The sequence below is a fragment of the Medicago sativa genome, chromosome 7 (assembly GCF_051527215.1).
Source record: "Medicago sativa cultivar Bolivia chromosome 7, Bolivia_mono, whole genome shotgun sequence".
Lineage (NCBI taxonomy): Eukaryota > Viridiplantae > Streptophyta > Magnoliopsida > Fabales > Fabaceae > Medicago > Medicago sativa.
The window spans coordinates 32,844,657-32,861,123 of record NC_140755.1 but is presented as its reverse complement, the minus strand read 5'-3'; the positions used below and the strand labels follow the sequence as shown (position 1 = coordinate 32,861,123).

The following is a 16,467-nucleotide window of genomic DNA, read 5'->3' as shown; positions in this document are numbered from 1 at the left end:
GTCCTTCACCACAGAAATCACATTTAGGAGCAGCCACTTGTTGAACTTGAGCATGTTGGACTTGTAATTGTCCCATGGTAATTGCTTGCACATGTTTGGTCAAGGCTTTTATCTGTTTGTTCATGGCTGTTTGATTTTCTAAGATGGCACTATTCTCACTAACCCCAAAAACACCCATTTTCTTTTTCTCGGCTCCTGCACGATACTCATTTTGTGCCATGTTATCTATTAGGGTTTGAACTTCATGGTCATTCTTAACTCTCATGCTTCCTCCAACTTAAGCATCTAAGAACATCATATGGCTATGTGTCAACCCCTCAGTGAAAACTTGTAGGTAGAACTTCTCGCTCAAGTCATGTGCAAGACACCTTTTAAGCAAAAGTTTAAACTACTTCTAGGCATCATACAAGACTCATTCTCCCCCTGCTTAAAGTTGGTGATCTCATGTTTTTTCTCCCAATATTTGGACATAGGAAAAAATCTCTCTAAGAACTTAAGTTCAAGCTCATCCCAGGTTTGAATGGTTCCACTAGGTATGGATAACAACATATCTTTAACCCTCCCAGATAAGGTAAAAGCAAACAACCTAAGTTTATTTTGGTCTTCAACCACGTTGGCTGGGGGTATATAAAACTGACAAGTCTTATAGAAATGGCTAAAGCATTTGTGGGGGCTCATGGTATCTCTCCCATCGTACTAGTTTTCTTTCATCCCATTTTGGACAGATGTTTTAATGTAAAAAGCTACGGGATTTGCTGGTTGGAAAACATGGGTATGATGGTCACGGTTGGCTGCTAACCCATAGTCTCTCATCGTCGGCCTATGAGGTGGTGGCGGTGGTGCTTCTCCCATGGTGATTGATGACAGGTCATCTTACTTTACTTTTAACATGTTTTTTTAATACTTTTCAGTAGGTTTTACCAGCAAAATAGAGGAGTATTAGATTAATTGCCTGTGATTTTGGAACATATGTAATGTTTTCTATATTAGAGTCTGAAATAAGAGTTTTCTTGAAACATGGCAATTTTAGGGTGTTCTTGATGAAATTCATGAAGAAATCATGAAAATCGGTAAAGCTAGATTCGAATATTTATGTGGTCCTTGGGAAGACGAAGATTGAAGATTCAAGAGGCCTCAGAAGACTTTACAAAAGGAGGAATTTTGTTCCCAAGTTCCAAGACATCTTACTTTGAAGAAAACACCAAGACAGGCGAAGAAAACGAACATTTCAGCACTAAGTTTGCAATGAAGCGCCTGGGCGCACGGAAAAAGCGCTGGGCAAATGAAGGCGGTCTACAGAAGCGCCTGACACATGGAAAAATGCTAGGCGGATGAACAAAAGCGCAGCGCACATGAAACAAGCGTATGGCGCATGGCCTATGCGCGGTGCGCATGGTGCCTTGCAGAAAAAGTTTCTTTTTGTGACTTTTTCGCCCCTAGAAAACCCGTCATTTTGGCAAAATACCGGTGGAAACTTCCATATATATATATATATCGCGTTCCTCATTCATAATTTCTCGTTCAGAACTTGAGTAGTTCAAGAGGAAGGCGATTCTAGCACTAGTGCAGAAAACACTTTTTAAATCAGGTGAATATGACTTTTTAAATCGGGTGAACATCCGATTTATAGGTGGCCGATTTAAAAAGTGCATTTGATTTTAAGTCAACCCCCTTTACCCGATTTAAAATCGTTTAATTTAAATCGGTTGAACCCATCTAAAATCTTTTAATTTAAATCGGATGAAACCACTTTAAAAAGGGTGAACAAAGGGCATAAAAAATTCTAGATTTTAAGTCTGTTCTTTGATCCGATTTAATAAACATAATTTAAATCTGTTCAACTCATTTAAAAACTTTATTATTTTTTTTTATACCATGATTATGGTGCAGAATTTAATATAATAACCAAAAATTTCATTAACTTAGCAGCTAATATGAAATATCATATGATCAAATTTCATTACAGACCTGTCATTGTTACAGTATCAAACAAATCGAAAGTTACAATATCATAAAATTAAACAAAAGCTAAATATTAAAAAACAATTCAAAATCTGAACATGTACAAGGCAGCAAACAAACAGCAAGGCAAAGTGACATTTGAATGAACAAAAACATGCTATAAACCTCTTCCTCAACAGACAAGCCAGTGACATCTTGGTCAGGAAAATCCATATGAGCATTATCCGCAACATTGTTGATGTGATACAGTATGAGCAGTGTGACTAATTGATTACAATTATGAACATCTACAGAACCATGTACTGAAAATTGATCAGTGAATCTACCTTTGAGTTCAATCTTCCCAATTTGGTAGATTGTAACTACTTTCAATCAGTCATCTGATGTTGGAAATTAACTAATGCAAATTTCACTTTCTTCTGTCGAACCAATTTTCCTTTTCTACTTAACTTGGAATTGTTGGCTCAGTGATCCGTGACTGCAGCAACCAGACTCTTCATTACTTCTAAGTCCTTTGTGTTTTCTTGCTCAGTGGCTTCTGAGACTTGGGAGAATCTGTAACTCTTTCAACATTTGTTATAGTTGGAATTGAGTTTGTTGGATCGGCATTGTCTACTTGCTCTCCTTCATTTCACTGCCTTCTTTGGAGATTCATTGTTCATGCCTGTCATGATTTCCCTTACCTGTATAGCCAAAATACAATCAATTCCTTTATCAAATCTAAAAATTTTTAATTATGTTTGGTAAAAAAAATGATTTGTGAAGGTAATTAACATTATAAAGTCCTGAAAACCAATTCCAACCACATGGAGGTGGAAAGAGGATTACTTTACTGAAGCATGCAACACAAAGAAAGCCTACTAATGGTTAAAATATGTAAATGCTTAAGAACTTGAAAGATAAAATCACTAAGATTTTAACTATGCTTACCTTGAAAACAACTATAACCAGCAAATATTTATCAGTTAAAGGAAACTGAAAAATTTAGCAGAAAACTTCAGCAGCAAAGATTTATCAATTCTGGTTATTTGTATTTCCCTTGATTGAACTTGAACTATCAAGTCTTCCGTAAATATATCATGCATGAAAGGACCGTGACCTGAATATTTTCATGAATAAATAATTGAAAATGAAATCAAGAAATATATGTTAAAATATTATAGGAATTGGATATCTATACCATATCAATTCCATCATCAATGGAAGTAGAGACATGATAACGATCATCTGACTCATTGCAAACTTGTAGATTATTCATGTTGCTGGACAATTTGATTCTTAAATGGAGTTCTATCTTCTCCTATCTTTTCTAAGGTATGTTTTTATCTTTTTGTATCTTGTCTTTAATTACCATGTGTAACTAAGTAGTTATTTAGTTATTTAATTAAATGTTGTTTATTTAGTTATTTTCTGTTAGCTATTTAATTTTATTAGCCTATGTTTATTTCTGTAGTAGACGCAGCCCTAGATTTGGTACTTAGGTTGTGACATGGCCTAACATTGCTATCATTATCTGGATGCTTATATCTTGATATTTATATCATTATACTGATAACAATCTGTTTAGGAAGTAAGTAGTTTGTAACCAGCGAAAGATATCGAGAGCGAGTTGATCCTACCAATAAGTACTTAGAAGGTGACAATTACTAAGACTGAGTAATAACTCTGCTAAACCTAGGAGGAAACTAGTTATAGATTAGGGGAACAAGCGGCTGCTTGAAGGAAATAGACTGAAACCTATTAGAACCATTCATCTTTCATCTTTGGTAAGGTATACGCTGATAAGGCTGCCCGTTTGTAGAACTACCGAGAGTGAGAGTGTGATTTCGGATACCTAAGATTCAAGGATGGGTTAACCTAATGGAACTTTGGCACTTCATAGCGTTAGGAAAAATTGGAAAACCAATTTAAGTTCATCCTTCAATTACCTTTGATTTAACAAGACCCCGCACATAAGGATCACCGTGCGATCAACAGGTGTAGTTAGCCATCGGAGGGATAAGCCTAAATCAACTGAGAGAGTAAGACCCCGCACGTAAGGATCACTGTGCGATCAATAGGTGCAACGTGACGACCGCTAGGATAGTAACTTCCAACGACCTCATCACATAGATAGCTTGCTTAGAATAACTAGATACGACGTATATCTTAATTTAAATATCCAATAGGTAAATAGGGGGTATTCGAAGAATTCTCTAACCACTGTTACATTTCTGCAACCAAAACCATGTAACTTGCTCTGTTGCAAACAGATAAAAATTGCAATCTCTCAACCCTTAATTCTTTATTTTATATCGTCAACATAAATTAAGTAACGGGAATTGTTTGGACTAAATGACAATCCATATGTGGATACGATACTCACTTATCACTTTATTACTTGCTAAACAATTTGGTAAACTTGCCTAATCCAACTATCAAGTTTTTGGCACCGCTGCCGGGGACTGTTGATATTTTCGACTAAGCAATTAAAAGAGCAAATAGTCACTTTAGTCCCTGGCTCTGCATCTCGCTGTCACATAGGTCCCTGATTCAGGATTAAATACAAACAAGTCCCTGACTCTACACTTCCGTTATCACTTTAGTCCCTGCCGTTAAAAAAATCTGTTAAGTAATGATGTGGCACGCTGACAAGGAGTATGACGTGTCATAGGGACTAAAGTGAAAGTAAAAAAATGGTCACTTTGGTCCCTGAATCGAAAATCAATATCCTCAATTTACTGTTAGATCCCTGACTGTGTATACTTACTGTCAGTTAGGTCCCTGAATCGAAAATCAATATCCTCAATTTACTGTTAGGTCCCTGACTGTGTATACTTACTGTCTGTCAGTTCCCTAATAGTAAACACGAAATTAGGGGTCAAAATCCAAATGCACGTCTGAATGAACTACAAATGCTTACATCTTTCATGCCAACTCCAAGGGATCCGAGACCAACTATGTGATGTTTGTTAGTTTATTTATGTACCGAAATTGCTAAATTATAAGCATAACCGTGGTGCGATATTTTGTTTAATATTTTGCTGAATCATTATGTAATGACTTGTTGAATTATATGCCCAAATATGGTGCAATCTTTTAATTACTCTATGGTTGACATTAATGACTTAATAGTTATGTTATGGAAACATTTGTTATTAAACTTTGGAATAATTTTTATAAGTGTTATAATAATATTTTGATATCTAGCACAAATACCTTAGTGTTGAGTAAGTAACATGTTAAACTAACAACTTGCCAAGGATCTTAGTGAAATTTCGTGTTTAATGTCAGGGACCTAACTGATAATAAGTACACACAGTCAGGGACCTAACAGTAAATTGAGGATATTGATTTTCGATTCAGGGACCAAATGACCATTTTTTACTTTCACTTTAGTCCCTGTGACACGTCATACTCCTTGTCAACGTGCCACATCATCATTTAACAGATTTTTTTAACAGTAGGGACTAAAGTGATAACGGAAGTGTAGAGTCAGGGACTTGTTTGTATTTAATCATGAGTCAATGACCTATGTGATAGCGAGGTGCAAAGTCAGGGACTAAAATGACTATTTGCTCCAATTAAAATTACTTATTTCTATCTTTATTTTTCAGTCATTTAAATTTCAGTCATTTATTTTTCCGTCATTTAGTTTTATGTTTCCAAAATTCAAAAAAACCAAAAAAAATCAAATATTTCAAAATTACCAAAAAAAAGAAGTCCTAGTTGAGTCATTTGTATTTTTTAGAGTCTAGTTATCCATTTAGTTTCTTTTCCATTACCGTTACTAACATAGTTTATTTTTTGTTTTGCATTTAGTTTGTTTTTCCATTTAGTACTAACCCATTTTGTTTTTCTTTTCATTTAGGAACTAACCCATTTTTGTTTTCTTTTAGAGTCTTAGTTTTAGGTCATATTTAACATTGCATTTTAGGGAGTCGTAGAAAAAATAACGGTTGTTATAATATCTACAATAGACCGAGTCTAGTTTAATTGGGTTATTTAATTAGAGTTAGTACAACTCAATTTTGCATTTATAATTAGTATTAGCGTTTATGATTAATAGTTATAGAGTCTTAGGTTTTATAACATTAGGTATTAGCTATAATAGTTAATTTAAATCGAGTTTGCATTACATTTTGATATTATGAGTTAATCATGTCTAGAAACTTAGGAAGTTAATCTTAGGATTAATAATCAAGTAACTAAAATTTAGCTAATAAAACAATTATCATACTCTTTTGCTAGAATATGAACTTGTTGTTTTATTGTATCAGGATAACAGTTGCTATCAAAGATGTCAATGGAAAACAATTTTCTCAAGTAGGCGAATATCCTTGGAGTCCTGATCAAAAAACACCATGATATCATCCTGGACCTGAGGCACATGAACTGGAAGAAGAACCAAGTCATCATTACATCAATTGTTACTATGAGTATGGATTACGAGAATATAAACCTTAATAATCAGATGAAACTGTGAACCTACCTTAACTTGGTGCAACACTTAACACTAGCTATGTAATTGGGAAAACTTTGACCATGAACAGGGATTAATTCGAGGAATACCTAAGTGAAGATGAAAGTACTGATGCTTTCAAATCCGAAGGTACTGAAGCCTTCGAAGTTAAAGGTATTAATGCCTTTGAAGAGGAAGGTATTGAGGCCTTCCCAAATGAAGTCAACTACCAAGCAAAGACAGAACAAGGTCAAGGAATCAGCTTTGATCATTTCTTACAAAGGTAAACAAGATCTACAGTCTAAATGCCAACAAAAGAAATGCTTGAGTAGAATCCTTGTTGCATGAGAATTTTGCAAGACTTTGTTCAACTGGAAGAGTAACCTACAAAAGAAGAATGGTTATCCTTAGCTCGAGATTGGCATGCCAACACTAAAGTGGAGAAACATATCAAAATCAAGGATCCTGGGAGCTTCAATATTCCTATATCAATCAATGGTGTGTTTCTTGGGATCGCTTTATGTGATTTAGGGGCAAGCACAAACCTGACGTTGCTAGCAACATTCTACAAAATCAAAGGGCTAAGAATGATTGAAGCTGAAAAACTTGTGGGGGGTAGCTGACGGAACAAAACAAGAAGCAGAGGGAGTGTTGATTGATGTCCAAGTTGAAGTAGGAAATTTTAAATTCTTGGTGGACATAGTGGTTCGAGACATGCCTGAATGTCCAATAACACTAGAAAGACTCTTCTTAGCTACAGAAAAAGATCGTATCAACTTAGAATACAAGGAGATTGTGCTTGAATCTAAAGGTGACTATTTGATACATCACTTGCCTCAAGGAAACATCTGAGAGTAGGTACTGAATGCCATGCAGTGGCAACAACTGACCGGCCTAAATCTCTAGAGATCAAAGAACCGACAAGAAGAGAACATCCACTGAAGGAAAAAGGAATCAACATGAACACGAGAGGTAATGTGGAAAGAGCTATTGAGGGTTCTTAGAAAGATAAGGAAGACAACTTTGACACTGGGGACTGTGTCATGCTTAGATATCCAGCTGATTTCTATGGTTTTTGTGGAAGGAAAGCTAGGAAAGGATGGGACAGACCATTCATAATAAAAAAGTTTGTGAGAATAGAGATTGTGATATGGGATGAAGTCATGTGGTACACATATGTTGATCCAAGTGAGATAACGATGGTAGAGTATCATGTTGGTGAAGGTGAACCTGATGAATATGAACCAACACCAAAGAAGCCTAGGAACAATGCTTAGACATATCCGTCGGGCTCGGGACATTAAACATGCGCTGATAGGAGGCAACCTATTTCGTCAAGGTAATGACTCAAAAGAAGTACTTGATAGGAGGCAACCTATTGATCGTCGGGACTCATACGTTAAACAAGCGCTGAATGGAAGACAACCCATTAGTTTATTTTCTTTCATTTTTCTTTTCTGCTAAGCTGAGATTATTTTCCATCATTTTTCTTTTCTGCTAAGCTGAGATTTCCTGACTAATCAATTTCATTTCTTAAATCTGTTGCTAATCCTCATTATTATTTTATAAAATTTTATTCTTTTGCATTTACATACACAACCTTTCCTTTTATACTTTAACATTTTTTTAGTCGTAGGAAGTCGTTTCAAGCATTTACGGTGGAGTCTAGTTTACCCCATTTAAGAGCACAATACTTTCTGGAGCTAGCTAGTGAAGGTACTAATAGGATCACCATCTCTTTTCCGAATAGCATAACCGGTAAGATTTAGAGCCAAATATTTCCATATCCATTCTAGGTTGTTTAGATACTTAATTAAATATTAATTAAGTATCTAAACAACCTAGAATAGATAGGGTTTAAATTAATTAATTAAATTTTAACAGACAACCTTCTTGCTCAACAGAAGATTGCCCAGATAAACCTGGAGAATGCCCTAAACAACGAAGAAGCTTTCTGGCAGGAAAGAGCCAAATCTCAATGGCATCTTGAGGGGGAAAGAAACACCAAATACTTCCAAAGGCTTGGTAAAATCAAATCCAAAACCAAACCCATTACAGCTATCAGTGTTGATGAGGATATTGTTTCTGATCCAGAGCAAATTGCTTCTCATTTTAAAAATCACTTTCAAAATTTATTTTCTTCTAACATTTTTTTGCAGGTGGACAACTTAGTGGAGGAGGTCATCCCCAATATGATTTCTGCCAACACTAACTCTCTGTTAACCATGGTTCCTTCTCATGAGGAGATAAAAAGGGCGGTTTTTGAGCTTAACAAGGATAGTGCCCCTGGGCCTGATGGGTTTGGAGCAATTTTTTATCAATCTTTCTGGAACATTGTTGAATATGATGTGTGCAATGCAGTCATGGAATTCTTCACTAAGGGCTGGATTCTTCCAAACTTCAACTCTAATACTTTGATTCTAATCCCTAAAACTGAGAATGCTAATACAGTTGAACAGTTTATACCTATTGCCCTTGCAAACTTTAAATTCAAGATCATTACAAAGATTCTAGCAGACAGATTGGCACCAATTATGAAAACTATCATTTCTGAGGAGCAAAGAGGCTTCATTCAAGGAAGGAATATTAGAGACTGTATATGCACAACCTCAGAAGCAATCAATTTGTTGAACAACAAATCTTTTGGAGGCAATGTGGCTTTTAAAGTAGACATAGCAAAAGCATTTGATACAATAGAATGGGTTTTTTTATTGAAAGTTTTAAAACAGTTTGGCTTTAATGATGTTTTTTGCAATTGGATTCAGGTCATTCTGGAATCAGCTTTTCTATTAATGGCAAACAGCATGGTTATTTCAATTGTAAAAGAGGCGTGAGGCAGGGAGACCCCTTATCACCTCTTCCATTTTGTCTTGCTGAAGATGTCTTAAGCAGAGGTATCAGGAAACTTGTGGAACTTGGAAGTTTGGAGCTTATCAAAGGATCTAGAAATTCTTTTGTCCATTCTCATACTCTTTATGCAGATGATATAATGGTGTTCTGCAAAGCCAAAGCATCCTCAATACAAGCTTTGAAGGAGTTATTTCAAAGGTATGCTTCCATCTATGGACAATTTGTCAACCCTGCTAAATCAACTCTATACGCTGGATCTATTTCTTCAGCCAGAATTCAGCAGATAGCATCAAATATTGGCTTCAACATTGGTTCCTTACCGTTCAATTATCTTGGTGTGCCTATCTTTAGAGGTAAACCGAAAGTCTCCCATCTCCAACCTATTGCAGATAGAATCAAAAAAAATTAGCAGCTTGGAAAGCATCGCTTTTATCTATTGCAGGTAGAGTTCAGTTAGTAAAATCTGTCATCCAAGGAATGTTGACTCATAGCATTTCAATCTATTGCTGGCCTAAATCTCTTCTCAACAACTTAGAGAAATGGATCAGGAACTTCATTTGGAGTGGTGATGTGGAAAAAAGGAAATTAGTAACAGTTTCTTGGAGAAAAATTTGCTTGCCTATTAATCAAGGAGGATTAGGGTTGAGATCTCTATCCTCTCTGAATGAAGCTGCTAATCTCAAACTTTGTTGGGATCTCAGAGTTTCCAATCAACCTTGGGCGAAGCTGCTGCAAAGTAGATGTATTAGAAGCTTGAAGCCAATTTCTTATCATATTCATTCTTCTATATGGAGTAGCATCAAGAGCCAATTTCAATTTGTTTCTGATCATTCTGGTTGGTTGATAGGTAAAGGTGATAGGGTTAATTTTTGGAATGATAACTGGTGTGGAATGTCCATATCCTCTTTGTTACACCTCCCTGAATCCATCTCTCAGCATCTTAAAGCCTCAGTTGCAGACTTTATCAGTGATGGTACTTGGAGAATTCCTAATTCTGTTCATCTAATTTTTCCCTCTTTATCTTCAATTGTGCAGCAAATATCCATCCCTATTGAAGTAGTTGAAGATAAGTTGGTCTGGCATGGTTTGGCTAATGTAGATCTTTCTCTTAAGGAGGCTTATTCCCTTAAATCTCCAGTTGGTCAAAACATTCATTGGTCTAAACATGTTTGGAGCAGAGATATCCCGCCCTCTAAGTCATTGCTTTGTTGGAGGATGATGCATGGCAGAATTCCAACGGATGATACCTTAATGATTAGAGGATGTAGCATGCCCTCTATATGTTCGAATTGCTTTAAGGAATCCGAGACATCTTTTCATCTATTTTTTGATTGCTCATTTGCTAAGCATTTCTGGACTTGGCTTTCAGATATTCTTCATCTATCTATTCATATTTCTAATGTGGAGGACATATGGAAGATTTGTGACAAAAACTGGTCTCCCCAATGTAAGGTGGTTATTCAAGCCTGCCTAGTCATTGTTATTAATGCAATCTGGTTTAGGAGGAACCAGGTTAGGTTTCAAGACAAGATCATACACTGGAAGATTATTTTAAATAATATCATCTCTTCAGTCTACGTGTCAGGGTCAAACACCACAAAGGCAGCTACTCCGGACATGAGGGAGTTCTCCATTCTAAAATACTTTAGAGTCCCATTTCATCCTCCTAAAGCACCTATAATCAAGGAAGTTATTTGGTCTCCTCCAATTTTCAACTGGATTAAGGTGAACACTGATGGAGCTGCATCAAAAAATCCTCCTAATCCATCTGCAGGAGGTATTTTCAGAAACAAGGAAGGTATTTGTTTAGGTTGCTTTGCACAGAATTTGGGAAATGTTAATGCTTACAACGCAGAGCTGATGGCTGCCATGCTTGCTATGGAATCTGCTCTTCATAACGGTTACAATCACTTATGGCTGGAAACCGATTCACAATTGGTATGTTTAGCTTTGAAGTCATCTTCTTGTGTTCCTTGGACATTAAGAAACAGGTGGAACAATTGCTTAGCTTTCGCCAGAAGCATCAATTTCACTTTTTCTCACATTTATAGGGAGGGAAACTCTTGTGCTGATGGAATGGCTAATATTGGACTCAATCTCCCACTCAATCATTTTGCTTGGTACAGTTCTATCCCTGACAATATCAGGGGAGAGTACATTAGGAATAGGACGGGTTTACCTAACTTTAGGTTTGTACATTTTTAAAAGGTTTTGGCCTAGTCCCCCTTTTCTTTCTTGTACTCTTTTGTTTTGTTTAATATATTTGGGTTGATGCTCTTTGCATCAACCTCTTTTTGACAAAAAAAAAAAAATAGATACCTAATTAAATACTTCCAATATATGACTGTTCCATATGGATGTTATTTTTTCTCGAATTTGCGGCCGTTCTTTATGGACGATCGATTAGATTATTATACACACGAGGAATTTTTTTTCTTTGGTACCTTGAGCCATTCTAGCTACCTTTATTATTATTATTATTATTATTATTATTATTATTATTATTATTATTATTATTATTATTATTATTATTATTATTATTATTATTATTATTATTATTATTATTATTATTATTATTATTATTATTATTATTATAATCCTCTGTGAAACCAATTTGAGCCTCCAGACGAACAATTCTTTTATGTTACTTGGTGACGAGTCATGTGACAGCCCTGAACCTTATTGCACCTTGTTTGATTTCACTTTGAGTTAGATATGAATTATTATGACTGCGTATGCATTGAAACTAAGTTTGGGGTTCTTCTTTGGAATTAGCAATATCTTAAGTTTGGGGTGGGGTAACAGTAGAATATATTTTGTCAGAAAAATTGATCTACACAATATATATATATATATATATATATATATATATATATATATATATATATATATATATATATATATATATATATATAGAGACAAAAAGAAAGAAAAAAAAAAGAGCCAAAAAATTTGGTCTCTTCAACAAAATTATGTCAAAGACAAATAGTTCTACTATTTTATCCATCTTGTCTGATACAAGGAAGGAAAAGGTTGGCAACACATCAATGTTTAGTAGGAATCCCTAGGTTAGTGACCTAACTCCAAGTTTCTTTGTTAGCCTACTTTCCCAAATATATGCACCTTAACCTAAGCCAAGTTATAACCCTTAAAGTCCTCAAAGTGTGTCTATAGTTTAACTTTGACTGTTTGTTTAGAATTGTTTCAAATTTACAGCAAGATACATTCATTTGACCATTGGAGTGGGAAAATGTTGTGACCAGCCCTACTGGCTTTAGGAGATACATATGTGTATCATAGAAAATAGTGTGGCTAGGAATATAGTACTCTCTCCTAGTTGGTCCCGCTTGAATGTAACGTGGTAAGTTAGTTGCTGCTATGTTGTAGATGTGATGAAAGACGTCCTGAGCACAATTCCCGAAAAGGTATGTTTTTCTTGAAAAAAATGCAAAGAATAACTTATGTTTTTCTTTCATTACTTGAGGATTTGCAACAATGTAAGTTTGGGGTTGTGATGATAGATCATCTTACGTTATTCTTATCATGTTTTTCAGTCTTTTTCGGTAGGTTTTACTAGCAAAACAGAGGAGTATTAGAGTAATTGCCTATGATTTCAGGACATTTGTAATGTTTTCTATATTAGAGTCTGTAATCGGAGTTTTCCTGAAACATAGCAATTTTAGGGTGTTCTTGGAGAAATTCACGAAGAAATCATGCAAATCGGCAAAGCAAGACATCCGAAGATTTATGTGGTTCTTGGGAAGACGAAGATAGAAGATTCAAGAGGCCTCATAAGACTTTACAACAGAAGGAATTGTGTTCCCAATTTCCAAGAAATCTTACTTTGAAGAGCACTAAGTTTGCACTGAAGCGCCTGAGCGCATGGAAAAAGTGCCTGGGCGTATGAAGGCGGTCTACAGAAGTGCCTGGCGCATGGAAAATGCCAGGCGTATGAACAAAAGCGCAAGGCACATGAAACAAGCGAATGGCGCATGAATGAGGCGCCTAACGCATGGCCTATGAGCAGGGCGCATGTTGCCTTGTGGAAAAAGTTTCTTTTTGTAACTTTTTCGCCCTTAGAAAACCCGTTATTTTGGCCCAAAACCGATGGAAACTTTCCCTATAAATATTGCCTTCCACATTCAAAATTTCTCATTCAGAACTGGAGCAGTTCAAGAGGAAGGCGATTCTAGGAGTCAAGGAGTTATATATTCTCCTATCTTTTCTAGGGTATCTTTTTATCTTTTTGTATCTTGTCTTTAGTTACCGAGTGTAACTAAGTAGTTATAGGTTAGAGTTCTAAGATGAACCTTTGTTTATTTTGTTGGATAATTATTTAATTATATGTCGTTTATTTAGTTATTTTCTGTTGGTTATTTAGTTTTATTAGCCTAGATTTATTTCTGTGGTAGACGCAATGTAACGCCCAAATTTATTATTTATTTATTTTATTGAGTTTTAGTGTCTTTTAATATAATTTATTTGAATAATTGTGATATGTTATATGTTGGTATTTATCAGTAGTTATTATGAGCTTTATTTAGTGGAGGAATTATTAATTAAAATAGAATATTGAGGCTGAGGGGCAGAATGGGAATAAGGGAGAAAAACTAAGTTAAGAATAGGAAATTAGAAAGTCAGAATACATAATACGTAGAAACTGCTTTTGGGAGAAAAAGGGAGAAAGTGAAGAATTAAAGAAGAGAAGAGGAGCAAGCTTGTAGATTCCAAATTCAACCAATCTAAGGAAAGCATGGGACTAGCTTCTCTAATATGGGTTTATAATTCTGAAATAGGGTTTAACATGGTTGTTGTTGTTGTCTGATTTTGATTCTCAGAGAAATTAGGTTTAGATTTGGAATTGATTGTTGAAAAAGTAGATAATTCAATGAATTCATGATTAACTGCTGCTGTTGTTGTTATGAGATGTGTTGTTGATGAATTGATACCATGGGTTTTCATAATTATGGAATTGTGGTGTGAATTGAGTTGTTGTTGAGAGTTTTGGTGAAACATTGTTGAAATTGTTGAATTATGTTGAAATGATGTTTTAATTTCAAGTTCTATATGGTTTTGATTGTCATTTAAGTACATAAACCTAAAGACAGACTTTGGGGACACATTGGGGTGTTGGGTGACTCAAAATTGGGGTTTTGGGTGAAAAATTGTGAAAAACCCGTAAGAACAGGAGGAAACTCGCTTGAAGTTCGCTTATGGCGAGTTCTCTCTAGAAAGTACTCGCTTATGGCTAAAAACTCGCTTACAGCGAGTTACTCCATGAGGATTGTGTTAATCTCAATTTAGCAATATGGTTAATATCTAGGTTGTGTAAATTTTATAAGTGCCCTAGGCAGTAGGTTTGATTGCATAAAAGTAAATAAGCTTTAATTAAAAGTTGTTAAGAAAATAAGAAGAGAGATGAGATCAGATCATTTGAATCCTCTGATTACATCCGTTTGGTACACTGCACCTATTTCCTATGAATATTTCTGTAGTTTCACGATGGTTAACTAAAATAGTCCTCATCAATCCTTATGCGGTATAATATTCATTGAAAGTTTTAAACACGTTAACCTAGTATCACAAATAAATGATTATCTATTCCTAGACTAATCATGTTTATTTGAACAATTCAATTGGGAATAAGTTGTAAGCTAGGGTCAGTAGTCATACAATCTTACCAATTCATATTATATGGTGTCAATATATAAAAAGCATTAAGAATAATTGGATTGAATAAAACTAGATTGATATTCATGAGAAATAGAGTTTCACAGCACATGGTTCAAACATGATTACATCAGAATCATCTCAGACCTAATCTCTAAGAGATTTAACTACTCATAGTTTGAATTACAAATAGCGTAATCAATTGAAGCATAAAAACATATACAAACTGACTATTAGTCAGAACCCTTCTTTCTGAAACTAAACCAACTTAAATAGCCAAAACCGCGTCTAAAATCGTGATACGATCCTCAGTAATCGTAAAGCGATTTGCCTTAAGTTACTAGGATTCTTCAGAAATAACTTTTCACAATCGTGTCATGATTTGGCCAACGTGATACATTTTTTTAGGCAGAAGCAACTTGAAAATCTGGTCATAAAATCGTGATGGCAACATTTCCTCAGTAATCGTGTCATGATGCAACATTTCTTCTATTCTTCGGTTTTCCTACTTTTTTGCACCTCTAGACTGTCTAAAATTGCTATGAACTCCAAATATCTCATGGAAATACATTAGAAATTACGTAATGACAGGATGTCATCAAGTGCCAGCATAAATAGAGTCTTTGAGAAGAATTATCTCGTTGGCCCTTTTGCTGATATGGATAATCCCGTTGGAAAATCTTTGGAATTTCCTTTGCTGATAGAAGAATTATCCATTGCTCTCTTCGTTCCTTATGTCCTTTGTCTGGTTGTGCACGTAAACGGAAGAAGAGAAAAGAACTGCTCTATCAGATACTATGATAGAGACAACTCACAGAATAAGACAAAAGCTTAAGTGGATTCTGGGTCACTCAGATCCAAGTAGCAAGTTAGATTTTGTGTCTGATGTCCTTCACTAAATTTGTGGAGATCACTCCCCAGCTTCTGTGAGACATCCTTGTTCTAAGGACGTTGACTTCTGGTTGACCAACCTGTAGATCTACCAGCTTAGCCTTTTAAGCTTCCCAGTCTGCTATTCTGGCACGTTAGACTTAAGATGTTCCAAACGATGTTCCAACACAGTACACAGAAATACCAGATGTTGTATATGATGTTCAGAACATTAAGCTAACAGACATAAACATAATAAAGTAAACTAACAAACAGGAAAGAAAAGAGGCACAGAGAAATTGTTAACCCAGTTCGGTGCAACGTCACTTACTCTGGGGGCTACCAAGCCAGGAAGGAAATCCACTAGTGCAGTCCGTATTCAAAAGCTCTCAGCAAACCACGTTTGCACTTGTGACCTTGGACCTACCCCAACTAGACTTCAACCTAGGAACTCCTAGATCTGAGATCCCATCTCACTCCCTTACAACTGATCACAAACCCCTGTGATTCCCAAATTACAGACTCAACTCAAATGAGGTTACCCTTAAAAATAACAACTTGTAACTTTGCTTAAAGGCTTAGATGCAGTTCACAATCTACCTAGCTCCTTACTTAAAAGCTTCGGAGTAGTGTACAGTATTACAACTCAAAGCACAGTCCTAAACATGCATCAA

The 16,467-nt window shown here is 35.5% G+C and overlaps 1 protein-coding gene and 1 long non-coding RNA gene across 2 annotated transcripts; one reads left to right on the top strand and one right to left on the bottom strand.

Annotated features, from left to right (window-relative positions):
- Positions 1–1,912: 1,912 nt before the first annotated feature.
- LOC146905730 (uncharacterized) lies at positions 1,913–3,254 on the bottom strand. Its single transcript, XR_015018032.1, has 2 exons — positions 3,143–3,254; positions 1,913–2,645 (listed from the first exon to the last, which is right to left on the bottom strand). It is a non-coding gene; the product is annotated as an uncharacterized LOC146905730 (long non-coding RNA).
- A 4,192-nt stretch (positions 3,255–7,446) lies between these two features.
- On the top strand, positions 7,447–15,758 carry LOC146905729 (uncharacterized). The gene is made up of 6 exons (XM_085728622.1): positions 7,447–7,627; positions 8,288–8,484; positions 8,563–8,998; positions 9,169–9,606; positions 9,696–11,442; positions 15,515–15,758. Exons 1-6 carry the CDS (start codon positions 7,447–7,449, stop codon positions 15,756–15,758), a joined length of 3,243 nt encoding a protein of 1,080 aa, XP_085584748.1.
- The last annotated feature ends 709 nt before the right edge of the window (positions 15,759–16,467 follow it).